This window comes from Camelus dromedarius, chromosome 11 (genome assembly GCF_036321535.1).
Source record: "Camelus dromedarius isolate mCamDro1 chromosome 11, mCamDro1.pat, whole genome shotgun sequence".
Taxonomy (NCBI): domain Eukaryota; kingdom Metazoa; phylum Chordata; class Mammalia; order Artiodactyla; family Camelidae; genus Camelus; species Camelus dromedarius.
Genome location: NC_087446.1, coordinates 6,482,268 through 6,509,244, shown reverse-complemented (window position 1 = coordinate 6,509,244; position 26,977 = coordinate 6,482,268). Strand labels below are relative to the sequence as shown.

Genomic DNA, 26,977 nt, shown 5'->3' with positions numbered 1-26,977 from the left:
CGAGAGCCGGGCGGGGCGGGGATGGGACTGGAGGTGCGGACCCCGGCTCTGCAGTCCTGGGTCAGAGCCTTGAGAAGGCCTGGCTGGGCCCACTCTCACCAGGACTGAAAATGCACCAGGAAAGGCTTGGCCTGGGGGAGGTGGAGTGGGGCCCCCACTCCGGCAGCCGTGCGGGAAGGCGCACGGGGCTTGGGCAGTGAGCCTCCTGCCGCCCACAGGCTCCAGAAGGGCAAGGCCTGCCCGGACGGGGACAAGTGCCGCTGCGCCCACGGGCAGGAGGAGCTCAGCGAGTGGCTGGACCGGCGGGAGGTGCTGAAGCAGAAGCTGGCCAAGGCCCGCAAGGACATGCTGCTGTGCCCGCGGGACGACGACTTTGGCAAATACAACTTCCTGCTGCAAGAGGACGGGAATGCCACCGGTGCCACCCTAGAAGCCCCTGCTGCTGCCACCGTCACCGGGGAGTAGGCCAGGTCTTGGCCGTGGGTGGAGTCCTAGGATCAGGGGACAGGGGTGGGGATAGAAGGCCTGATAGGAGGGCCAGGGCAGGCCAGGGCTGGGGGTGGGGGGCCCCTCATCAGGCAGCCCCTGGCTCCCCCAGGCCCTGTCCATCCTCTCTCCCCCGCCCCCTCCACCAGTGCATACCCAGGTGCACGAGCTGCAGCCCCACGCGTCCCAGGGTCTTCGTCCTGCGGAAACCCTGGGCAGATCCTCCCACCCCCGGCCCTCCCAATTGCGGAGGGAGGGGCCTGATTGACCCCTCCAGCTCCAGCCTACAGCTTTAACTTCTGTCTGCTCCTAAAGGGGACACCCAATGCTCAGGGCTGGGAGCCTGGGGTCCCCACTTGAAGTTGCAGCAGGAGCATCCTTCTCCCTGCCCGCTCTCACCCAACCCGCACCTCCTTGAGGGCAGATCAGGACACAGCAGAGGGCAGGAGGCCCCAGCTAGCTTTAAAATTCAGCCCCAGGATAGGACTGGGGCCATTGTACAGGTCACTTACCCTGTAGGGCCTGTTTCCCCTCTGGTTGGAAGAGTGAGAGGGGCTGAGCTGCATGATTTCTGGAGCCTGAGTGAGGAGCCTGGCTCTCTGGTGAGGCCACCAGCCCAGCTGCTCTCCCCTGTGGGCAACTGAATGTAGATTATAGATCTTCAGAGCCTTCAGAGATGACCCATCCAAGCCCCGTTCTGCAGATAGGAGAACTGAGGAGCGGCCTGCCCCGCATCCCCAGCCCACGGCATGGTGGAGATGGGGTGCAGGCTGCGGCCCAGGACTCAGGGCTGGTTACTGGCTGGAGCCTTCAGGCTCTCGTAGGGATGTAACGGTCTCTGAATCAGTGTGCAGCTGGGTCCCAGGCAGCACCGCTGGGGGGCTGGTCGTGTTAGCACCTGTAGAGGGACAGTCCCCTCCTGAGCATGGTTGTAAGGAGTGCTTCTTCTTGGCTGCTCGAGGAGGTGGTGATGGGCAGGGCACCCAGGGCTCGGGTTCTGCACAGAGACCAGGGACCGGGGGTAGTGGGAGGGTGGGTGCTCGGGGGATGTGGAGAAAAAGGAGACTTGACCCTGGGCAGCATGGGCCACTCTGGGATCAGACACCACCCCTCTTCTTAGAGACTCAGCAGAGTCCTTTCCCTTCTCCCTAGACCCAGACCAACAACTATGACCGTCCAGCCCATCCCCTGCCTGATCCCCGGGCCTGCCAGCTGCCTGGGACCCCAGCTGACCACCAGCGCCTGCCCCCACCACCAAGCCCTCTCCCATCCCTCTTGTCAGACGTGTCTTTGTGCACCCCCTCCTCTCCATCCCACCCCTGTGGGCAGACCCAGCCTCCCCTGGTTCCCTAGACATTCCAGAATGCCCCACACCATTGGCACAAGGAGTGGGGACCCCCAGAAGGAATCAAGGACTGAAGCTGGAGTCGATGTAGGGGCAGGTGAGACAGAGAGAAAGGAATACCCTTTATTTCTCCTCAAGCAAGAAGTGAGAGCTCTGATAGGAAGACGGGCACCCCAGGCTGCAGAGAACCCTGTTCCTCTCGCTGCCACTGCCCAGCCTTCTCCTGATAAACCATGGCATGCATCCTTTCTGCTCCCTGCCCCTCCCCCAGCAGGCGGGCAGTGGCGCTGCTGGAGGGGAGGGGGACCCGAGGTGGGGGCCTTGGCCGTGAACGTTGATGACTCGTGTTTTCCCTGATCCGTGCTGTTGCAGTCTGTCGTCACCAGCCTTGTTTTTAGTGTGTATATATGTTGCCCCCGTGATGCATATATACACAGGTATTAAATATATCGCTCTATATAATATTATATATGTGTGTGGTATCCAAGGAATCACTTCTAATGAGGGCTAAAGATAAAAATTTGGCCAGAAAATGCAGCCATCCTGGAATAAGGAGGATTTCCAGGGCCATCAGGCCCTTTGTGAGGACTGAGGGACTGGAGCCAGGAGTCTGAGGTGGTTTGGGCAGAAGCAGCCCCTGCCGGGCTCCTATCTGCCTGACAGCTTTCAGATCACCCTAACCTAGTGGGGAGAGAGTGAGAGTGCTCAGGGAAAGAAGACGGTAGGTGTTTGTCTTCCACCCAAAGGAACAGGATTAGAATCCAGATTTCTCTCCTCCAACGTACAATCCATGTAGGGGCCCTTCGATCCGGGGCTCCCTGGTCTGGCCAGAGCTGGATCCCCCACAGGGCTGGGGGAGAGGGAAAGGAAGGCTGGTGGGGGACGACACTTTGAATGATGAGTGTGATTCCTTCAGTTGTGACCCTGACTGGGGAGGCTCAGAGAATTGAGTCGGGCCTGTGCTCCCCACCAACAGGCAGGGACGAGATATCACGGTGAATATGGTGAAGGGGGACAGGCGCCCCGATGGAGTGTCCCTTTGGGGTGGAGCAAAGAGAGATGCTGCATTTCTCAGATGGGCAGTAATCAATTTAATGGTCCTTTAAAAATGTCTGTGTATTAAAAACTTAAGAATACCACACTTTAATATTAAATATTCATAAGGTCTAGTATCTTGATAATAATGTAGATGTTTTAATAACAATTTTTGTCCTTCTTAAAATAAAACAAAAGAAACTTGCTTCTTTTAGCCTTTGTTCTAGAAAATAAACGTGTGCACTTTGACCTCTGTCCCCGAGGTGTCACTCCTGTTCCTCCCCAGCTGGCACTTGTGCCCGGGCTGCTCTTTACTCATGAGGCAGTGCTGGCTGGCACCGAGCATGCCTTAAGGCAGACATTTGGAGGGGTGAGGGGCAGAAGGTCTGTGTCCCTGTGTAAACAGGGCAGCCCAGCTGACCCCAGCGCGGGCAGCACCCTGGCTGGCAGGGACGAGCTGTGCTCCGCACACGCGGCCCCAGTGGCCACCCTCCATTGGCTCTTCCGCAGCCTGTCTGCTCGCTGCCCTCCTAGTGGGGAGGTCCAGCGGTACCCACACTCCCCTGCTCTTAACCATGTGCACCTGGGTTCCAGAGGGCTGGGTGTGACTTTTCCAGAAAGGTGAGGGGCTATGACATGCTTTGGAATGTGATCCTGATTGCAACCCGGACTCCTCTGGGCCCAACCTCCTTAGCTTTGAAAGAAGAGAGATTTGAAAAAAAAAATCTCAAACTGTGTGGTTGCAGGTGATGGAAGGGTCCTGATGGAAGGGGCTGCACGTGTCCAAGAGCGGGCTCTCACCAGACAACTTCAAACAGTATGGAGTTGCCCCAAGGTCTGCGAAGTCTCTGAGGACAAGCTATGCAGTCGGGGCTCACCTGCTTGATAAATGGACCAAGTGAGTGAGAGGAGAGCCGCCTTGACTTCTGTGCACTAGGCACTGTGGGCACAGCAGCCTGCACATCAGGTGTCCACATCTTGTGGTCCAGAGAGATTCAGTGAAGGTTCCAAGGACCCTCAGAAAGGAGACAGAAAAGATCAAGAGCCACTGGGAACTGGGTGATCGGCAAGGTCCCTTCAGCACTGACATTCCAGGGTTTTCAGCACCCCTGGCTGCACTGCAAAAAACCAAAGTGGCCTGGCAAGGTCCAGCTCCCAGAAGAAAACGCAGGCCCATACTCAGGCCAAAGAGATCATGAACCTGTATCAGGACCTTCCCTGAACTTAGAAAAGCAAAGAATAAGTTCAGCAGGACTTCTAGTGGACTAAATTCTTAAATTCCCATCGAGTCCTCTAAATTCTCTTCGAGTCCTCTTTTAGCTCAGGTTGGTGACCATTAACTGAGCACCCACCCCATCTCAGACCCTGGGGATGTGAGATTGCTGATGAAATGTGGCCTTCCTTGAATCAACAGTCTGCAGGGGAAGATGGCCCTGCATGGAAGAGTGTAGGATGATGTGACAGGCATGGTGGTGGCGGTCACTCTAGGTACCATGGAAAACACCTCATCCAGGCTGGATGCTGAGGAGGGCTTCCTGGAGGAGGTGAAACTAGATTTGAGGCTTAAAAAGATTGTTGTGTCATTGTAATCAATGTGGACTCACTGTTGTGCACCTTTCCTTTTCTCTCCATTGTATTTCACATGTGCATCTCCACACCCCAATGTAACTTAGATATTTACAGTCAGTGGCTGACATGTCATCCTTCAAGGGGCCAGAGCTGGCTTGAGCAGCCCCCAGTTACTGAATGCAGGCCGGTTTCCGGTCTTCCATCCTGTGAGCAGCACCACGACCATGGTACCCCAGCTCCCCTGGGGAATCTGCTTCTGAGAGGCCGCCTAGGCAGGTGGGGGGATCTGCAGGCAGAGGTGGAGGTGGGGACGGCTCTGCATCTTCTCTAGAGAAAGCTCTAGAGGGCTCTACCAGAAACTGCACCCACCGGTAGCCCCCACCAGGGACATCAGGCATCAGGCCCCTCCTGACGTCACCAGGCTGTGTGTGGCCTCCCCTCTCCCTAATTCGGCCCTCTCCAGCCACTTGAGCCAGTATCCTGCTGATGTGGCCCCTATGTGAACCATAGGTGATGCTGCCAGCTGGACACTCTGGGTGCAGCATAGGGGTGCCACGTGGACTGCCTTTCAGTAGCATGAAAATTCCCTAAGGGTAGGGACTTGCCTGGCCGGGTTTGTTATTTAGCTTTGAATTCCTCACAAGGCCTAGGCTGGTGCCAGTTGTGCAGAAAGCTCTCAGTCACAGTCTCAGAGGCTCAGGACACTGAAAGGGGTCTGACAGGAAAGAATCTCAGAATGAGGTGTCATGCAGCAGGCAGGTATATTTGAGACATGTAGGGGACTTCCTGTTGCCTCTGAAATCCTGCTCTGTGAGCACCTACCCACTCCTTGAGGTGAGCCAGTCGCATACACAAAAGCATTCCTGGGCTGAGGAATAGTTAACATGCCAGCCCAGCCTCAGTCTGCCCCAGCCTGTGAGTCACAGGCCAACCTGAGGCAGCCACACCAGGTCCACTGCATCCTCACCCCTGGGGTCACAGAGGCAAAGGGCACTGGAAGAATAAACTAGAAATTAAATCTGTTACAAGGAAGGGGAAAGGGGAGGAAGTTCAGGGGTAGAAATGACATTTCTAAAGTACACCTGGTATTTTTTGTACTCAAAAATTAAAATTAATTTTTTAATTAATTTGGGGAAAGAGCATGGTTTGGGAGGGCTATTCAGGGGAAAAAGAGGGCAACTGGATTATAAGCTAAGGACTGTTGGGAAGGAGAGAGGCTTGAAGAGGACCTGGAGTATTTTTGATTCTGTGCAAAATGGAATTTTGGAAAGCAGAGAAGCATAGAAATCAGCTACGATGCAGGGAACCAAATGCTAATTGCATCCAACCTGGAGCATTTGAGACATAGAACCAGAGCTGAAAGGACCTTGGAGGTCACGACATTCAGTGGTGTTGGAACTGAGACCCAGAAAAGCTGCACAGCTTACTCAAGACGCCACATCTGTGTGCGGAGAGGCGGAGCCTGACACCCCGGCCAAGACTGGTGTTGGCCTTCATGGAGGGTGACACACAGAAGTTCGGCTTCAACCAACTTGAAAGAGTAAGAGGCCTAAGGACCACAGAGGCCAATGTGAGAGGTGAGAGGGCCAGGGAGGGGACTACAGCAAACAGCCAATCGCCACCAAGGTCCCTGGGCTGGGGGACAGGCTGGGAAGCAGGACATCATCCAGGGCGTGCCTGAGCTGGGCTTGCAGAGCTGCCCCCTTTCAGCGGCTCCAGCTCTGCTGCCCTCCGGCACCTGACTGCCAGGCCCCTGCCCCTTCTCCCCTTCCTGGAGGACCAAAGGAACCCCAGGCTGCAGGTTTTGTCACTCCCCTTAGAAGAGCAGGCTTCAGGCTCTGCAGATGGTGCAAAGCCCCAATTACGCATGCCACATGCACACCGTGTGCCTCGCAGGGCACGTGTGCACGGCATATAGACATCACAACAAAACATGCCATCAACCCCTCGAGACTCACGAGCCCGCAGGTAAGTGCGGGACGCCCACTCGTGTGCCTGTACGTGCCAGCACAGTATGGCCTTTGTGCTGAGCTGTCTGGTGCGGGGTCTGGGCTCCCGGCCCTGGCTGGTTACCACGGCGGCCTTTAGGGCTCCTCTGTTCAGTGGGCCTGAGTGTGTGGGTGTGGAGGCAGCTCACCGTTCTTACCTGGCAGGCCCGGTCATGGCTCCCAGCCTGGGGGAGAACTTCCCTTTGCAAAGTTAGATAACACTGGGCTCTCCGTCAGGGGATTGGCGCGGTGGCTCCACGTGCTGCGGCTGGCGCAGGGCCAGGCCCGCCCTGCCAGGCAGCGGGAAGAGAAGGCCTGGCTGCAGCCGGAGCTGGCAGGTGGCCGAGCCGGGGGTGGGCGGGCAGGCCGGGGCCCGTGCTGCCCATTGGCTGCTTTGGGCTCCCGCCCCGCCTGCCTCCAGAGCCTGCGGCTCCCTCCCCGGCCAGCTCCTGCCTCTCCAGCTGCTCCTAAACTCCCCCAGCAATCACCTCCTGCTGGGCCATGTCAAGCTGTGACCGGATCGGAGTGGCCCCTGCCATGGACATGCCTGAGGTCCTCAAGTCCCTGCTGGAGCACTCCCTGCCTTGGCCAGAGAAGAGGACAGGTAGGATCGGAGGTGGCTTGCGTTGGCTGGCTGCCCAGGTACCCAAGGGGTGAGGGCCACCCCAGGCACAGTGGCAGGACAGGCATCTCCAAGCTGGGGAGGGTCCCCAGCAGGGGTCCACCCTTGGCCTCTTCCTGGGCAGGAGGAAGGGCGGGGGTGCAGAGAGGGACACGGTGCAGAGTGCCGCTGCCACTTGGGGACTGTCCCTTGGGCTGGCTAGCTTTGGGAAGCCGTGGCCAGTGTGTGGCCACTGACAGGTGCTGAGCTCACGTGGGACAAGGACAGGACCAGAGGGCCCTGCTGAGAGAACATATGGGATGCGGACTGCTTATTAAGTTCTCTGCATGTTGGGGTGGCAGAGGACTGGCAGAGCCCAAAGATCTGGGCAGCCTCCTGTGTCTGGAGAAGGGGCTTTCCTTTCTGCGCCGGCTTCAGCTCCCGCTTGCTCACGGGAGGGCTGAACCCATGGATGGGATGGAAGCTGTTATGTAACAGGACCACAGGCTTGAAGCCCTGGTTCCTAGGATACCACAGGCAAACACGGGGCGAGGGAGCCGTGGAGGAGGGTGTGGACCGAGGGGCAGAGCCAGCAGCCAGCACCAGGTGTCTCCTGAATCCTGCCTGAGGACCCAGGGCCACAGTGAACTTTGGGTGCCAGCCTGCTCAGGGTGCACCCACCTGATAAATATTTCTGCAAATCTCTTCTGCTTTAAAACAGCAGGGGCTCACACCCAGGCCCTCCTTGCTCAAACTCTGCAGGCGCCTTTAAAGGAGCCCAGCTGTCCTTTGCTGCCAGTCTGACTTACGGGTCCCAGGTGTCCCCTCAAGGGACCTTTCTCAGGCCTCTCCCTCATCCTGATGTGCTGGCTTCTGAGATATCTCATTCTTGGTAGCCCTGGCTGTCCCTGCAGGACTTCCTTCCACAGGACTCTTAGCCCACTCCCAAACTCTGGAGCCGGGGGACAGACACCATGGCCCCCTGACCTAACACAACCTTTGGAGAGCTGGACTCAGGAAAAAAAGGGGCTGGAGGTTCTGTTGTTTGTGGAGACCGCCCACAGAAGGAAGACTGTTCCCAGAGCTCAGGGGGACGCTGTCCCTGTGGGCAGTCTGGGCCACCCTCAGAGGCAGGCATCGTAGAAGGATTTCCTGCGCCCTCCTGCTGCTCATGAGGAGAAGCCCATCTCCTCATGAAACTCTCAGCTCAGCCTGGCTGATGGGCCACAGCTGACTTGTTTGCTCTGTCTGAACATGCCATGTGAGTGTGTGAGGCTGGAAGTCCTTCCAAAAGCTAGAGGTAGAGGGCTCCCTTCTCGGTCAGTCCAGGCACCCAGGGAGGGTAGGGTGGCGCACGTGGCCCAGCGCAGGCACAGGGAGCAGCTGGGCTGCCAGCAGGTCCATAGGGACAGCTCCCAGCTGGGCAGGGAAGGGTTCTTGGAAGCAACTCAGGGCCCTGCTCCTCAGCCCAGGGTAACAAGGCCTTTGAAGTGTGGCAGCAGCCACTGGCCTCTGGCTCCCAGCTGGTCCCCAGAGCCTTGAGACAGCTGGAAAGTCCCCATTGTTCACTGTGGATGGCAAAGTTGGGGCCCAGCACTGAGGGGACTCACCCAGTGTCTCAGGCAGAGCTTTGCTAAGAGCTGGGAAACGGACTGAAGACAGCTGGTCTGGTACAGCTAGGCTGGCCTAAGGGGAATGGACCAGAGTCTCAGGCCACCTCCTTTCACTTCTCTACGTGGTGTCTCACTGAGGGTCAGAAGCATGAGGCCCCATGGGACTGACAGATGCCAATGGGTGGAAAAATGAGGGGATGAGGGTTGAAGAGTCAAGGGGGTAGGTGCACCCCACAAAGACCTCACTCTCATTACTGCCCCAATTTGCAATCATCACTTTCTAAAGCTCCCAGATTCTTCAAATCTTTCACAAAAATGGATGTACCACCTGAAAAGCAATATGCCTTGGGGAAGAGAGTACACACTCCATCAGAACTAGAATTTCCAGCAGGTTCGTGGCAAGTACAGTTGACCCTTGGACAACACAGGAGTTAGGGGTGCAGAACCCCATGCAGTCAAAAATCCGCCTCTGACTTTACAGTCACCTTCCTGGATCCCCAGTGCCACATCCTCAGCTTCAACCAACCGCAGATGGGGTAGTACTGAACGTATTTAGTGAAAAAAATCTGCATATTAAGCGGACCTGCGCAGTTCAAACCTGTGTTATTCAAGGGTCAACTGTGGTTTACAAGTTCTTTGCAAAGCAGCTTCTCCCCCTGTGTTCCACACCCTGGCTTTGGCCCTCCCAAGAGGAGGACAACAGAGGTGCAGGGCTAGGTCTCAGCACGCCCTGGGGCTGCCCCTCAGCACTGCTCATCGTCCTCTTTGGTGTGAGGGGCATGGCTTTCTCTGTGGGCGCTGGAGACCTGTTTACAGACTCCCCACTCTCCCAGCCTCATTCTCGGCCAACCATTGGACAAGCTTTCCGTTGTGGGCAGTGAAATCGATGTCCAGTGGGAGAGTGGGTCTGTGTCCCAAGCTCTGACTCAGTTTCCCCTCTGTCTCTGGACTCTGATCCCTGAGAACTATTCTTCCTGTTTCCATGCCTGCCCTCTCTCCTGAGTACCCTCTTCCAAGAGGCGATTCTGTTCCAGACTACTCACTCTTTCTTCTCCAGCTTCTGGAAAGACCCTGCTTCTCTAAACAGTACTGTTAGCTCCTTACACCCTGTCCTTCCCTCACTCTGTGGGATCTTGGCTGTGCTCAGAGGCCAGCTCCTCATCTTTCTGCCAACTTTGGTCACTCAGGTATCCTTTTCAGGGCCCATGTAGCATGAAAGCACACCAGAGGTTGAATAAGGCCCCCACTTTGAGCTGGGCAGGCAGGGTCCCCACCTCGGGTACCCCACCAACAGGGTACCCTTGACATGCCTCTCTCCATCCCCAATCTCTGAAAAGGTAAAAAGAACATCTACTTCACAGACTGGATGCCAGGACCCAATGGGCTATCCTATGTGAAAGTGTTTACAAACTGGGAAGTGCCATGCTGTTCTCTGTGAAAGGCAAAGAGCAGCTAGGCCTGGAGTTATGCTCCTTCCATGGACATCACATTTTCAATCTGACCCTCACTCCCTTCTTTCCACACTCCTTCCCATGTATATTCTCCTTGAAAGAAGTGGATGGTGCCAGTTTGTGGGAGCACACACAGGGCTGTCTCCTTGGAAACATGTGCTGAGCCTCCTAGGGGCAGGGTGCCATCAGCACCGTACCAAACGGGACACAGGCCAGATCTCAGTGGGACTGGCCGGGCAGAGGCCAGGGTCTGGGTATCCTCCTCTTGGGGGGCTGAAGTGAACGGGCAAGAGGAAGGACTCAGAGCTGCCTGGGCTGTCCTGGGCCAGGCCTCAGTAAAGGTCCATGTGGTCACCCCCACCCGGAGCCTGAGGGAACCAGAGCAAACCTGAGAAATCCTGAAGTTGGCTTTCAGGGAAGAAGAGGGGAGGAGCCTCTACATCCTCATGTGTAGGCTCTAATCCTCACTACCACCTCCCAAGTGGTGAGGAAATGCACCCACAGGAACAGGATACACTCGGGGCCAGTGTGCGGCCAGCCTCTTCTTCACTCCTGCCTCCAGGGGTCGGCCTTCCTCTCTACCTGTCCCCCTAACCGTTCCCCACCACCACTCAGAGAAGCGTGAGAAATCCATTCTCACTGTTTGATTTTTGTTGTTGTTTGAGGGGTATCAGGTGTGTGCTGGGATCTATGCTAAGTCCTTTTACATCACCAGCTGTGAAATGGCTCTGCAAGGAGGTATCTGTTCCTCAGATGAGGACAATGATGCTCAGAGATGGGAAGGCCGCACAGTTGTCGAGGGGCTCCAACCCAGCTCCATCCCACCCACAGGACCCCCCTCACCCCCACCCCCGTCTCTGGGTAGGACCTCTCCAGTCATGCAAACATTCATCACATTGAGTGCCTGCTCCACTTGTGGTGCAGTGGTGAGCAAGCGAGACAAACACTGCCCAGCTTGCCTGCTGTTTGCATTCCAGTGGGGAGAGACGGACAATCTGCTACCGGGAGGGCTGGGGCCAGCCCCTCCTAGTGGGTGACATCTGAGCCGAGGCCTGGAGATTCAGGAAGAGTCAGCTACACCAAGAACTTTCAGGCTGAGGGAACAACACCTGCAAAGGTCCTGTCTTGGGGCAGGAAAGACACATGTCTGAGGAATAAAAGGCCACTGTGGCTGCAGGAGGTGAGTAAGTGGGAGAGAAGGAAGAGGTGAGGTTGGAGAGACCCATAAGGGGGTGAGCCTGTATGGCCTTGAAGGTCATAAAGAAGAGTAAGGCTGTCAGCTCCCTGCCTGCAAGGTCCACCCACCCCCACTATTCTTGGGGAAGTGGCAGGTTGGGAGGAATGGGGTGTTCCCAGTACAACTCAACAGGGAATTGTAGGAAAAGAGAACCTCAGTTGAGCACTTGCTATGCTCTAAGTGCTGTTCTCAGCAGTGTGCCTGAATTGACTCCTTTACTCAGGCTCAGAGAGGTTAAGTAACTTGCCCAAGGTCACAAAAGAATTAGTCAAAGCAGGATTCAGACCTAGATGTTCCAGGTCCAGACACACCCTACACTGCGCCAACATGGCTTCCACTGGAAGATCCTTAGCTGTCGGGAAGTGGCTGTTGAGAGGCAGCAGAGGCTGGAGGTGAAGGCTTTTCTCTGGACTTGGCACTCTTGGGGCCGCTCCCCATCTATAATCCTTACCTGAGGAGTGGACAAAATGCAAGCCAAACAGGAAACTAGTACTCTTGAGAGTATTGAAGAGATGGGCAAGCCTCCAACCACCACTTCTCCCCTAGAACACGCTGAGACCAAGGTAGAAACCACAGCCCAGAACTATGCAGCCACAGGTACGTGGGCTCAAAAGGAGGCAGCTGTTGGCAAGGCCGGGTGGGGGACTTGCCATAAGGATGGCTCACGCTCGTTATTCCAGGTTTGATGGTGATTCAAACACAATGACCGTTATTTAATGTTAATCATGTTCCAAATGTATATGACTTGGCTCAGAAAGGTTTTGTTAACCCTCCTACTAATACCAACAACAAAGTGAGCCAACAAATATTTACTGAGTTACTACCCTGAACAAAGCTTGGTGCTCTCCTGCATTTGGTATCATGAAACACACAGATAACTGAGCTTTGTCAGATCTCATTAGAAGCCTTCTCACCGTCCTGCTCTTACAGACGCCAGGCTCATGTCACATTTTGCCGTGAGTCAGAAGGCACAGGGGTGATGTCCTGCTAGATGCTATGTGGCCAAAGGCTCCCATGCTGCAGTATTAGCTCCTCTAAACTTCAAGTTTAAATAATCCAAACTGGTATAATGGCTTCATGAAGGGCTTTTGTTCTGCACATGCTCAACTGAATTAAATTTTTAACTTGGGTTTGTTAGCAAGTTTAGCTTAAAGAGTAGAATTGAAAGGCAGTCCAACTCTGGAAAATGAACATGGCACATCCCTTCTCTGCTGTAGCTTAGACTCTAGAACCATCCGACCCACAGCCTTGTCCCCTCACCCAGAATAATTCTCCCCCCGGGCCCAACACACCCCGAGCACAGGGAAGGGCAGCGGCCCGCCCACCCACCCCGTGCTATACACTGTTCAGGCCGCCACTGGACGTTTCTTCCCATACGTCGTCCTCATAACCTCCCTATGAGGTAAGCATGTCCGTTTCTGTTTCCAAGAGAAAAATAACTGAGGCTTAGAGAGCAGAAGTCACTTGTCCAAGGCCAAGTTGCTGGCCAGCCACTGAGGACTCTACCCAAGGCCTGATCCCACACCCGCAAAGTCACTGCTGCCCCAAGGACCACTCTTCCCTCAAGAAGTTGCTGCATTGAAACTCTATTACTAGAGAGTACTGAGGTACTACTCCACAGCTTTAACGTCTTAACCATGTAGTAACATGGTCTTTTAATAGAGTTAATTCCTTGCTGGGCTCACAAACACTATGGAAATTAGCTAACCACTTCTCACAACATTCATTCCTCCACTAAGAGAGAGGGCAAGTCTGTGCTGTTATTCCCACTTTACTGACAGGAGACAGAGGCAGAGAGAGGATGCTGGGGCGCTCCTCAGGTCAGCTGGGGAAGGAAGACAAGGACATAATGGCGCCTGCCTCCAGGGTGGTGCTGCTGAATGCTGCCAGTCAGCAATGTAGTGAACCTCCCAGCTTGCAAGTAAGCACGAGAGAGAACATGTTTATAATGTTCCTGTGCTGTTTGGGACACACCATTTACCCTGTGGTTATTCAGGGGAAAAAACTCATCTGGGGAGTGTCAGTACATGAACAGAGAACTTAATTAAAACTAAGTTTTAAAGCCCTAACCTGCTCACTGAGCTTCTCACCAGTGACACTTGCCTGTTAGATTAGTTGCTCCAGGCTGGGTGGTAAGTGGAAGATGGATAATCCCTTCTGGATAACTGTAGCTCAAAAAAAAAAAAAAAAAAAAATCTAAATATTCACTCCCTCTTAGTACATTACCACCTTTGTCATAAATAAATGTTTTAACTTCCCACTGTTATTTTACTATAAGTCCTACTCTAATATCTTGAGAATTTTTTTCCCTTCAATGATGCCACATTAGCCATGAAAATATACATTTAACTCTTTGTTTTTTGGGGGGGAGGTGTAACTAGGTTTATTTATTTTGTTTTTAATGGAGGTACTAGGGATTGAACCTAGGACCTCATGCATGCTAGGCATGCATTCTATCACTGGGCTGTACCCTCCTCCCTAACTCTGATCTCAGTAAGTCTTTCCATAGCCAAACTAGCCATTAAAAAACAAAACAAAAACAGAACTTCATACATTGTTTTAATCAATTTCCTTGGACTATCCTTTGAAATTTGTTTCTAAAAACCTCTAGGTCAGTTTACCCTAAAGTTACCTTAGTTTAGCCACATACAGAATCCCCACTAACAACTCGGCAACATAACAGAAGTCCTGTTCACAATTTAGTACTTTCACTTACTAGAGAGTGCCATGGGCACCATGCCTGCCTCCGCATAATGGACACACCAAGCCACAGATTTGTGCCCATCAGTGTTAGTAATGCTATAAAAACTGTTGCAGGTTTGCAATTGTACATTTTACACAAACTGGCTCACTGGAGCCCGGGATGGAGAGGTAAATCCTGCCCTATCTCCATCTGACGTATCAGGAAGAGGCCTGGAGAAATGAAGCAATTGGCTGGAGGTATCAGAGTCAGAAATGACTGAAACCTAATGAATGCGGCAGAGAACTTGAATTTTGGAGACAGACTCCATCACCCTGCCTCCACCACCACCCAGAGCTTCTTCAAACCTCTTGCTTTCCAGGATGTTCAGGGGCCCAACGTCTTTTTCCCCCCTCAACTCCCAGCCAAGTTGTGATTGTATCACCCTGACAACTTTCAGCTAACTGGGTGTTGCGGTCACACACCCACCCCACCAACCAAGGACTGCGCTCTGCCATTCCCCTAGCCCTGCTCTTGGAAGGCTGGAGTCATTGGAGGGATTTGGGATAAACAAGCTAAAGTCCCTGTCCTCTCAGGCAGGGAGAGCTGAGTATTGTTTGGGTTCGAGGCAGAGGACGATTTGTGCTATAAAAAGAGATACAAAGTGCTGGGTGCTGTTTAGGGCAGCTTCCTAAAACATCTCCAAATTTGTGTACCCGCCTCACGTTTCGCATTTTGTGTTTCATGAGGAACTCCTAGGAGAGTATTTGTATTTTTGAGAAGAGGTAGTTCTCCCACAAAATGTGTAATGGGTACCCTGTGTAAAGGAGTTTTATTTTTTTCCCCAGGAGAAAAAAGGGAAGGTCCTAGTGATGCAGGAAAACAGAGGTGGAGCATGAAAAGGGCTGTGTCCCAGGTCTCGGTTCAGCCCCTGAGACGTGCCCCGCCAAATGTGGGTCCTTGGCTTCGCGCAGGAAGGAGTTCAAGAGCGAGCCACAGTTGAGTAAAGAGAGATACACTGAAAGGCAAGAGAAAGGCCATGAGGTGTGGGGGTTGGGTGCTCAGATTAAAAGTAGGCACACATTCCATAGACAGAGTGCAGGCCATCTCCGAAGAGGGATGGGGCGAGAGAGAGAGAAAGAGAGCACAGCCGTGAGGCGCCATGTTGCTGGGTTTTATGGGCTTGGTGGCTTCATATGCTAATAAGTGGAAGGACCAGTCTAAGCAGCCTGCGGAAGGCGCTGGGATTCCCAGGAAGTTGGCCATTTCCCACTCTTTGACCTTTTGTGGCTAGCCCTGGGACTGCCAAGGTGCCTGTGGGCGTGTTATTTACCATGTTAATATATTACAATGAGCGTATAATGAGGCTCAAGATCTACTAGAAGTTAAATCTCCCACCATCTTGAGCCTCAAGGCCTACTGGGGGTTGAAATCTTTCACCATTTTGATGTTAATTGCTGTAGCATTCCTTGAATGGCTGTGCTCTGCCCCCTTCCATCCAGTCTCATTCCCCCCTCAGAGATTTTACTCCCATAATCTTATGGGGTTGCAGAGGGGCGAAGGTTGTCTTCCGAAACTTCTTCCAGGCTGAGTAGGGGCGTTGACCCTGCCTATCAGGGAGTAAAAATCTCTGAATGCCTAATCTAGGGGCCCCAGGGGCAGGACAGCCTTTTGCTTTTGCATCCAAGGGCTGAGGGTATGGGCTGGAATTGTTGCACAGCCATCATCTGATGTGGGGCTGCTGTAACCCACTGTTTTCATTGACTTTTGATGAATTTTCTTAAAGATGAAGCACCTCTGTAACAGCAGTCTGACAGTCTGTAATGACAAAAAGACTTAAAAGGCATGGTTAAACATTTGTAATCACCGCTACAGGTTATCATTTGTTTTTCTTAAACAGGCACCTGAGGTCTTGCATTGCCTCACAAGTGTAGGTCTCTCCTGGCTCCTGTTGGGGCTTATAAATTACAGGCTTTATTCTGGACAGATGTACCCAACTATCAATTCCTCGTAGCTTAACGGCAGTTGGGGTGCTCAGTAGTACCTGATATGGTCCCTTCCATTTTGGTTGCAGCTGGTCTTCAGGGGACCCCTCCTTCCAAGTTTTTAGTAAGACAGAGTCCCCTGATTGGACAGGGACTTCAACCTTTTCCTCTGTGGGAAAGGGCAACACTTTGTTTCCATAGTCTCAGAGAGCCTTTTGAACTTGACTTAAGCTAACAATGTGGGAAACTAATCTGAGTTTCCTTGTCAAGCAGGAAATCTGCAGTTAAAAAGGGCCTCCATCCATCATTTCAAATGGGCTAAGTTTTAAAATTCCCTTAGGGGCCGTTCTTGTTCTTGGAAGGGCTATAGGCAGGAGGGGGACCCAGGTTTCTGAAATCTCCAGGTATAGCTTTGTAAGTGTTCTCTTTAGAACGTGATTTGCTTTTTCCACCTTGCCTGAGGATTGGGGCCTCCAGGAAGAGTGGAGGTGATAGTTAATACCTAGAGCTGAGGAAACCTGTTGAGTCATTTTGGCAGTGAAGGAGGGTCCATTATCACTCTGTAAGCTTTTTGGTAGCCCAAACGTCGGGATTATTTCTTTGAGCAGAAAATTTGACACTTCTATTGTTCTTTCTGTTCTGGTGGGGAAAGCTTCTACCCATCCTTAAAGGTGTCTATGATTACCAACAGGTATTTCCATCCCTTACAAGAGGGCATCTGGGTAAAGTCCATTTGCTAGTCTTCCTCTGGATAAGTTCCCCGATGTGTGGGCCAGAGTGGGGGGGGGTATAGGGTGACTCCCTGGGTCATTGCAGCACCAAGTTCACAGGCCCTAGTGACTTCCTTAACAATTTGGGACAATCCCTTGCCTAGGAACACTTGAGAAATTAGTCTGAGCATGGAGTCCCGCCTAGGTGGGTGGACTAATGGAGATGCTTAATTATTTTCCATTGTTTGTCCCTAGGTATGAGAAGCTTATTATCTTTTGTCAGCATCCCAAGAGATTCTTTTCTAGCCCTGTGTTTAGGCCATTCAACCTCTTCAGGTGTACAGGACGGCACCATTGGGAGAGGCTGGTCCTCAGGTAGGAGAACTGCAGCTTGTAAGACTGGCTGTTCTCTGACTGCAACTTTGGCGCCTTGTCTGAGAGGATGTTTCCCTTTATAAGGGAAGAATCACTCTTTGGGTGTCCCCTGCAGTGTATGACTGCAACCTCTTTCGAAAGCTGGACTGCTTCTAGGAGTTTTAGAATTTCTACCTGGTGTTTGATAGGGGACCCCTTGGCTGTGAGCAGTCCTCTTCCTTTCCATATGGCAGCAAGGGCATGTAACACTAGGAATCCATCAGTATACATATTGATTCTTAAACCTTTTCTTAACTAGAGTGCTCTGACTAAAGCGATCAGTTCAGCCTTTTGGGCAGAAGTCTGGGAGGGCAGAGCTCCAGACTCAATGACTGTTTGTAGGTTTGCTATAGCGTAACCAGCTCTCCTTGTTTCGTTATGTATAAAGCTGCTTCCATCAGTAAACCATCCTGCATCGGGATTGACAGGGGCTCATCCCTGAGATCTGGCCGGCTACGGTAAACTTGTTCAATAGTCTCCACAAAGGAGTGAATAAGGGTGAGTCTGGATGCAGAGGAATACAAAAGAAAGCATCCTTTAGGTCTAGTACTGTGAACCAGATTGCATTTTCTGGGACCTGGGTCAATAAAGTATAGGGATTAGGGACTATAGAATGAATAGGGACCACTGCCTCATTAAGTGTCCTTAGATCTTGAACAAACCGGTATTCTCCATTTTGCTTTCTTATGGGCAAAATGGGAGTATTACATGGAGATTGGCAGGATCGTAACAGCTGTACTTAAAAAACTTGGTTATTAAAGGCTGGATACCTTGTTGGGCCTTGGGCCTCAAGGGATATTGTCTCCTCCATGCATAATCAGCATTTGGCTTTAAGGAGATCTGAACTGGGGGCACATTAGTGGCCTTGCCTGGGAACTCTGTGTCCCAGACAACAGAGTTTACTTGAGAAACAATATGAGGTGGAAGGGAGAGCTCCCCTGATTTAGTATTGAGGTGGGTTCCCAAGGCCAAGAGTTTTTCTTGGTGGATGCCTTCTTGATGAGGGTCTCCAAATTGTATTACTGTCTGGAGTTTAGTGAGTAAATCCCTTCCCAACAAGGGGATGGGGCATTCAGGCATGAGCAGAAACTGATGTGCAAAGGTAAAATTTTCTAGCAGGCAGCTAAGGGAGGACGTGAATCGCTTGGTTTCAGGCTTTCTATCAATCCCCGTTACTTCACAGTATTAGAAGGACAAGGGTCCAGGAAAATCAGTCAGCACAGAGTAGGCAACTGCTGTATCTAAAACAACAACAACAACAACAAAAAAAAAACTTCTGCTTGCCACGTCAAGGGTTACCAGAGGCTCCTCCAGAGAAATGACCAAATGTCCTATGGGAGCCAGGGAGGGCCTTGGGCCCCGTCGGTCTTCAATTATCTCAGCCATCATTGGTTTGGGAACCCCAAGCCTCCTTCAGGGCTGGGGGCAGTCCCATTTCCAGTGGCCTTTTCGTTTGCATAGTGGGCAGGGCCCCCATGAACCTTTTTTAAACATAGGGCATTCATTCTTCCAGTGGCCCTCCTGGCTGCACTTTAAACAGGTCCCTTTTCGGCAAGGCAGTGGCTCTGATCCAGGCTTCCTGGATCCTGTTCTTGCCATGGGTCTTTGTGGAGGGTAACCCTGAGGTGGTGCAGAGATTAAGGCTGCTGATAGGAATTGTGCCTTTTGCTGTTGTCCCTGAATCCTTTTTGCATCTTCAACCTTGTCTCTATTGTTAAATACTTTAAATGCCAGATCTATGAGCTGATTCATAGGGGTCTGGGGTCCCCAGCTACCCAGAAGGGGCCTTAGGTGTAGATAACTGGGAAGATTATCCCCCCTCAGAGTCGAGGGAGGTAAAAGCTCCTGGCTGTGGGTCTCGGGGAGGTGGACCCATAAAGAGTCATCTAAAACATTGAGCTCCTGTTGGGGGAGACGCTTTGAAGGGCACAGGAGCCAGGCATACCCAGCAGGAGTTCCCTAGACCTAGGTCTTGGGATAGGGCCAGAAACATTTGGAAGTATGAGACTTCCCTCTGTTTACCTCCTTTTACAAAACAGGTCTAGCTCTAAGATGGCATTGTAATTTAATGACCCATTCTTTGGCCAGACCTCTTTGTCCCCTAGTTTGTATAGGGGCCATGCAGTATTACAAAGAAAAATTAACTCCTTTTTCTTTAAACTATCCTGTTTAAACTTTTCCCAGTTTAATAATATGCATCCTAATGGGGACTCCATTGAGATACTTGTAGTTGTCCCCATCTTGGTTAGGATGTCCTGTCCGTGAGCCTGAGGTGCTCCTTTGGACTGGTTAAGGGAAGGAACAAGGGCCAGCAGGAGAAAATGTGACTAGTGTCCCAAGGTCTAAATCCTTTAGAGGGAAGGAGACCTAGGTCCTAAGTCAACTAAGCCAATTACCTTTAGCGAGAGGGAAACAAAATAGCTTCAAAAGGTAAAAATCTAGGACAAAACTGTAATGCTATAGCCACAACGCTTCCTAGACTAGAAATCCTTAGGCCCACTGAGGGAGTGCCTGCCTGCAACTCCGTCTCAGAGGTACTAAAACGTGCGACCCCACCGAGGGGTGCTACAACCTGCGATCCCACCAAGGGATGCTAGAAACCGCGATCTGCAAGGGAAGTGCCTGCCCGCGACTCCCGCCTATGGATGCAATGAGGCTGTGCGCCCCGAGAACTCGGGGAGGGCAGGGCCACAAATTTTCAAAGGGGAACTCCTGGAGTCCCCTAATTTGGGCTCCCTTTCGCAGTTCCGGCGTCCCAGAACTGGATCAAGTACATGCAGGGAAAGGGAATCGGGCTCAAGGAAACACGGAGGGGAATCTCACCCAGTTAGGTTGCCAATTACTTGCCACATGGTCTTCGTTTGGATGTCCGAGTGGTTTCCTTGGTGGATCTTTTCGAGTTCGAAAGATAGAGCGATAGAGGAGAGACTGAGAAAAGATCGAGGGGAGAAATCCTTGGGCTCGATGGGCTCCTTCACAGCTAGAGGATCTCTGCCAGATCCTGCAGGCAGCGTCAGCCGCCACCTAAAGGGCTACTTGAATCTGCATGGTGCGGGAGAAACCCCCTGCCACCCTCCGAAGAGAGGGGAGCCATAGCCCAATAGGCGGACCAAGAGTATGACCTTTGAGTCCCATTTCTTTATGTAAATGCCCCACATTAGGTGCCAAAGATATGATGCAGGAAAATAGATGTGGGGCATGAGGAGGGCCGTGTCCCAGGCTTCAGTTGAGCCCCTGGGACGTGCCCCGCCAAGTGTGGGTCCTTGGCTTCGCGCAGGAAGGAGTTCAAGAGCGAGCCACAGTTGAGTAAAGAGAGATACACTGAAAGGCAAGAGAAAGGCCATGAGGTGTGGGGGTTGGGTGCTCAGATTAAAAGTAGGCACACATTCCATAGACAGAGTGCAGGCCATCTCCGAAGAGGGATGGGGCGAGAGAGAGAGAAAGAGAGCACAGCCGTGAGGCGCCATGTTGCTGGGTTTTATGGGCTTGGTGGCTTCATATGCTAATAAGTGGAAGGACCAGTCTAAGCAGCCTGCGGAAGGCGCTGGGATTCCCAGGAAGTTGGCCATTTCCCACTCTTTGACCTTTTGTGGCTAGCCCTGGGACTGCCAAGGTGCCCGTGGGCGTGTTATTTACCATGTTAATATATTACAATGAGCGTATAATGAGGCTCAAGATCTACTAGAAGTTAAATCTCCCACCATCTTGAGCCTCAAGGCCTACTGGGGGTTGAAATCTTTCACCATTTTGATGTTAATTGCTGTAGCATTCCTTGAATGGCTGTGCCCTGCCCCCACTCCATCCTGTCTCACTTCAGAGCTGTTTGGGATTTTAGAGATTATCTAGCCCAACTCCTAAATTTTATAGACGAGGAAACAGGCTTAAGTGAACCAACTGGACTTTCCCAAGGTCACAAGCTAGTAAGCGGGAGGACAGAAGCCTGTGCTCCGGCTCTGGCTCAGGGCTGGGCCCTTTCTCTCCACTATAGGCCTCAAGAATGCTTACTCCACGCTAGTGTTTATCTGGCTACCACGCCTGCACTAGAAACCCAGGATCAGTGGAGAACCTGACACCCTTTCAGCAGCGGCCAAGCCTGCTCGGGCCATCCATACAGCAGGGCTGGTCTCCGACCGTGGCCCTGCCCTCAGTCAACCTCTGGTTTGCGGAGTAGGCGGGCTGAGGGCTGAGATCTGTCCCACGACCCTGGGCAAAGTCCTGGGAACAAAAAAGCCCGCCCCTCCCCTCCGCGCCGCAGCCCGCACGTGCTGCGCCTCGTGCACCGCCCCAGCCCCGCCCCCGCCCCGGCCCCCATTGGCTGCTCTGAGCCACCCCCCTCCTCCCCATCCCGGAGCGACTAGGCTCTGCTGCGGCTGCACGTGACCCAAGGGGGGTCGGGCGCGCGGCCCCAGTGGGCTCTCTGATAGGTTCCTCCCGCCAGCCGGGCCCCTCCCATCCCCGCCTCCCTTCAGCCGCTCGTCTGGAAGGTGGGGAGATTGGGATACAAGGGAGGGGAGAGCGGTTATGGTGGTCCGAGAGGAGGGTCGGAGTAATGAAGAAGGAGCCGAGGGTGAAACCACGGGTAGAGGGAAACGGGCTTTCGCGGAAAAGGGCCTCTGACCCAGAGTCCAGCAGGCGCCAATCAGGTGACACAGAGGCGGATGGGCGGGGCCTCCCGCCTTGCTCCTCACCTGGTCCCGCACGTGTCTCGTTTACCCTGGCGGCCTAACCAATCGCGACCCGGAAGGCTGCGCCTGCCCGTCTCGCATAGCGGGCCAATCCTAAACTGCAATCCGGGGAAGCTGGCTGGGCCTAATGAATAATTAATATTCCAGAGCCTGTCCGCAGGCGGGGTAAGGATGGAGGGAGGTGGGGGTGCCGCTGGGCGCCTGCGCAGTAGCTGCCCGTGTCGGCAGCTGCGGCGGGTCGCACGGCTCAGTCCCATCTTGGGGGGCGGGCGGGGGAGGCGAGGCGCGCGAGCAGAGCGCGGGGCACGATGTCCGACGCGGGCGGCGGAAAGAAGCCGCCTGTAGAGCCGCAGGCGGGGCCAGGCCCGGGGCCGGGTCGCGCAGCTGGGGAAAGGGGTCTGCCGGGCTCCTTCCCTCTCGTCTTGAAGAAGCTGATGGAGAACCCCCCGCGAGAGGCGCGCCTCGGTGAGGGAAGGGGGTCCGCGCTTGCCTGGGGGCGGGGTTTCTGCAAGGGCGGGGCCTTTTGAGGGCGGGGCCGGGGAGGTCGGAGGTCAGGGTGTAGTGGTCCAGAGGAGGGGGATGGGGCCAGGGATGACGAGGGGCTTGGAGGGTGAGGCAAAAGGGTTGGGAAGAGAAGGTCGGGGGCGAGTTGAGAGAGGCTGGGTCATATGGGGGTTGGCGGGGAAGGGTCAGGAGGGAGAGGGTAGGGTGGGGGTCGCGATGAGAAGATTCTTTGGGGCGACCCGGAGCGCGCGACATGTAGGGGATACTGAGGAGGCTCATGAGGGTCGCAGCAGCCACTTAAATGACGCTTCAGGGCGCCTTCTCTGGGGACGCCTGCATCAGAATCACTTGGGATGTTTGTTTTAAAATGCTGGTTCCTAGGCCCCTTCGACGACCCTTCTGCGGCTCCTGGGACAGGAATCTGCATTTTAAGGAGTATCCCACCCCCATCTCCGTGATTCCAAAGTCCACTAAAGTTTGCGATGCCCTGATATACAGTAGCGAATTGTCTTTGTATATGGCCTGCCCCGCTCCGGGGAGCAGGACCTATCTTCATCCCTGCGTGTGAGTATCCCCACTTAATAGGTTCTCCCTGGAGATTTTCTGGAAATGAGTTTCAGGGCTGCTGCTGAGTTGGGGGAGGGGTGTCAGGAGAAGAGATGAGAGGTGCCTTATCAGGGAGAGATTGGGATGAGGCAGGTAGAGGAATGAGGGTCAGAATGAGGCCACTGAGGCCTGTCACCTGGTTGTTTGGGGCTGACCCTAGACTTTGGGGCCGCGGTGGCAGGTCTGGGCTTTGGCTTGTTTCCTAGGCCACAAAGGTCCCTGGGGCCTCTGTGGAAAGCAGGTTTGGCCTTGTTTTTTGGCCTGGGAACGTGAAGTTCAGGGAGCAGCAGGAGTGCCACCTATAGTGGGGTTTTAGGTGCCCTAAAGTATGCTTTCAATCTGAGAGATTTGAATTTCCAAGAACCACTGGTGTAGTTCAGGGATTTGGGAAGGAATGGGCCTTCTGTGAATTACCTGTCTTGGAGAATTAATTTTCTTTTTAAAAATGCCATTTCTCTTCCTTTCCTGGATGTGTTCTGAGGCTCCCATCCCTATGGCTGTCACTGTTGGGTTATAAATAGGTTTAGCACATCAGGTGAGGCCCGGCTCTCTCCTCCTGCTTCAGGACCTCATGTGCATAGACCCTTTTGTTTGTTTTTAAAGTTAATACTTTGTTCCAGATCTGGGGCTGAGAAAAGCTGCCAGGACAGGTGTACACATCTGTTGGTTCGTGTTCAGGATTACCAAATAATAACCATCCATAACAATCATTCCACCTTGTGTCTGCAGAATGCTCACAAAGCATTTTGATATAATCTTATTTTATTTAGTCTTCCTCAGCCGTCCTATAGAGTATTATCCCCACTTCTCAGATGAGAAAAGCTGAGGCTCAGAGAGATGAAGGGGTCTCTAAAAGGTCACATAGCTAGGGCATGCTCTTTACTGTATCACTGGCAACTACTGATGTCAGTCCCTGTGATCTGAGAGTGTTGGATGTAGTCCTTTATGGTCTCTTATAATTTTTAAAACCCCATCTTATAAAAATGCTGATTAAAAATTATCCTTAATTGCTCAGGCAACTAACTGTTCCTCGTCTTTCAGTATGGCTGTTTTTCTCCCCTCTCCTGCTTCCTTTTATCCCCATGACCCCACCCAACATGGACCACAGTCATTTCTGAACAGAATGTAGAGTCAAGATCTCAGGGGAGGAGAACAGGGAGGCCATCTGGCCCACCCAGCCCACCAAAGCTTGGCTTTCTTACTTCCCATTTGGTTTTAAACCAAAGCCTGGTACAGAAGGCAGTTGCAAGAATTCGAATTAATTCATATTAGAAGGCATGACCAAATTCTGTTTGTCAAAACCTCCATCTTAACTCACTGGGTGTATCCGTTTTTATTGGACCAAAAGGCTGCTTTTTGGCTGTGGTGTAGAAGTCCATGCATGACTGGATAATTTCCAACATAATCATATTTGATTTCTCTCTTCCATTTCAGAATCCAGAGTTCAAAGTCGTCTCCCTCAATTTGAAAACCTGTTATGAGCTTGTCATGATTTTATCTCCCACTTCCCTGATTAGCCACCGTGTCACTTTGATTTCCTTCCAACCTTGTCAGATTTCTCTCTTGTCTTTTTTTTTTTTCCCTTAATTTGCCCTTTCTTGGATATCCACGTGCCTAACTTTTTGACTGAGACAGTTAGGTAGGATTCGGCCCCCACTGATTGATTAGTTTTGCTTTGAAGGGGAGCAAGCTTTCTTCTTCAGCTCCACCCCACTCCTTTTTCCCAGAAAACCTGCCTTCAGTCTTCTTTGCTTATTCAGGGATCCAGGTCTCTTGAAATGGTTGCTCTGAAAAAGGTCCTGAAAAGACAGCTCCCGGCCCTCTATTTAATAAACCTGAAGGGAGTCTGTTTACAAACCTAACTTTCTTCATTCAATATACACGTTTTCCCATGGCCCACTGAGATCTAGAAATGAATAACACAGTCCCTGTCCTGAACGAGCTCACAGTAATAATGAATGCCTGCTGTGTGCCCTGAGCTCTATGAGACATTTTCAGATGTTACCTCTAGTGTTCACCAGAGGCAGCTTTATCCTTATTTACAGTGAAGGACACTGAGGCTGGAGAGGTCTGAAGTCACACATCACTGCAGTGGGCGGCAGAGCTGGGATCCAAGCCCTGGGCTGGGTTGTTGTGGAGAAGTACAGCTGGAGGGGACAGGACAGGACAGGAGAGGAGAACATAAAATCATCCTTTCCCTAAACTCCATTTCCTCCCTGTAGCCTTTATGGCAGATGCTAATCCCACATCCATTCTTTTTTTTGGTAGGGGGTGGTGGGGAGATAATTAGGTTTATTTATTTTTAATGGAGGTACTGGGGATTGAACCCAGTGCTAAGCAGGCACTCTACCACTGAGCTATATCCTGCCCCCTCCCACAGCCCATTCTGAATTAACCCTGGGACCATATCAGGCCTCAGAGCTTGTGGTGAGCATCCTGGGAAGCCCAGGCATGGATGAGGGCATCCTGCCATCTCTAAAGGAGACCATCTCTAAAAGGGCCTGGTTCAAGCCCCAGCTTGTAAGTGGAGGATAAAGTGGGCTCTTGAAATGTATGGATGGAGCAGGACTCTGAGAGAGGTGGGTCCACCCTGTGAGGCTCACTTCTCACCCCCTGGGATCGAGTCACCCTCTTGTGTGGTGTCTCATCACAGATTTTGTGTTTGCAGATAAGGAAAAGGGGAAGGAAAAGCTGGAGGAAGATGAGGCCGCAGCAGCTAGCACCATGGCTGTGTCAGCCTCCCTGATGCCGCCCATCTGGGACAAGACCATCCCGTATGATGGCGAGTCTTTCCACCTGGAGTACATGGACCTGGACGAGTTCCTGCTGGAGAACGGCATCCCCGCCAGCCCCACCCACCTGGCCCAGAACCTGCTGCTGCCCGTGGCCGAGCTTGAAGGGAAGGAGTCAGCCAGCTCTTCCACGGCATCCCCACCATCCTCTTCCACTGCTGTCTTTCATCCCTCAGAAACCGTGTCCAGCACAGGTGGGTGACAGGGCTTTGGGTAGGGCCACCTGCCCCCTCCAAGGAAATCCACTCCCCACTAAGGGCTGCTTGTGGCCACACCCCTGGTGAGCCCTTCCCTCAGGGGAGGTCCCAGTGGGCCTGTAGTGGGGAGAAACGCTCTGCCTCCACCCTTCAGCACAGTCCCCTGAGGCTGGAGATAAAAATAGCAGTCACAACAACTCGGTCAGAGCCTTTCTGGTGCTGGGTTGCTGCAGATGGTCAGCACAGTGGAGTGAGCCCTCCCAACGGAGGCTTGCAAGATAGAAATCTCATTCCGCATTTCCTCAGCGCTGCTCCTTACCCCAGCGTGAACTTCGCCACAGGTTATCATTATAATACTAACACCAGCTAACATTTATTTAGCACTTACTCTGTGCCAGGCATTGACATGTAGTCCTCACAAGGATACTATTGTCCCCATTTTGTAGGTGAGGAAACTGAGAAACTAAGTAACTTGCCCACGGTCACACAGCTGGTAGGTAGTGGAGTCAGCCCTTGAACCCAGGATGTCTGACTCTGTAGCCAGGTACTGCTTAGGCACTGGCACCAAGAAGGCATTTCCGTTGCCAGGACAAATACTATCTTTGGGATTCCTCCTTCACCCTCTTGTCCTTTTTCTGTTCTATCTCTGGGGATTGGTTGGTTGGTTTTCTGGCCCCCTGGGCATGAACCCACCAGAGGAGGCATGGCCCCCACTTCCAGGGCTCTGCAAAGCTTTCTGCGGGCTCAGTTGGAGGTGTTCAGGCTCATGGCTCCCGGGCAAGACCCCAGGAGCTGGTGTGGAACCTGTACCCAAGGAATTCTTGTGCTCTTTTTGCTTTTTATTATGGAAAAATGTTCAAATACAAAAGTAAAGGGCTCCTGTAATGTACCTGTATGTAACCATCACTCAATGTCCGCAGTTCTTAACTCATAACCAGTTTTATTTTCTGTAACCTCCTCCATTCCCCTCACCTGATTATTTTCCATCAAATGCTGGGTATTATAGCATTTGATCCATAAATATTTCAATGTATATGTAAACTATACAGGCTCTTTTAAAAAAACAGAACAAAAATACC

At 52.6% G+C, this 26,977-nt stretch overlaps 2 protein-coding genes across 9 annotated transcripts in view; both read left to right on the top strand.

Moving 5' to 3' along the window:
• Positions 1 to 3,071, top strand: part of ZC3H7B (zinc finger CCCH-type containing 7B) — a 49,880-nt gene extending 46,809 nt beyond the window's left edge. For 5 of the 6 annotated variants that reach the window (XM_064491408.1, XM_064491412.1, XM_064491413.1 and 2 more), the window contains exon 23: positions 219 to 3,071. In XM_064491408.1, coding sequence (XP_064347478.1) covers positions 219 to 465 — 247 coding nt within the window. In that variant the 3' untranslated portion in view covers positions 466 to 3,071. The remainder of the gene's footprint in view (positions 1 to 218) is intronic. The other variant, XM_064491411.1, reaches the window with a different exon arrangement.
• Positions 3,072 to 6,876: 3,805 nt separating this feature from the next.
• The window catches only part of TEF (TEF transcription factor, PAR bZIP family member), a 28,024-nt gene continuing 7,923 nt past the window's right edge, over positions 6,877 to 26,977 (top strand). The window contains exons 1-2 of one of the 3 annotated variants that reach the window (XM_031463343.2): positions 6,877 to 7,027; positions 25,578 to 25,895. In XM_031463343.2, the coding sequence (XP_031319203.1) occupies positions 6,925 to 7,027; positions 25,578 to 25,895 (421 nt within the window). In that variant the 5' untranslated portion in view covers positions 6,877 to 6,924. Of the gene's footprint in view, positions 7,028 to 22,013; positions 22,265 to 25,310; positions 25,489 to 25,577; positions 25,896 to 26,977 lie in introns of those variants that run through there. The other 2 variants (XM_010983515.3, XM_064491407.1) reach the window with 2 other exon arrangements.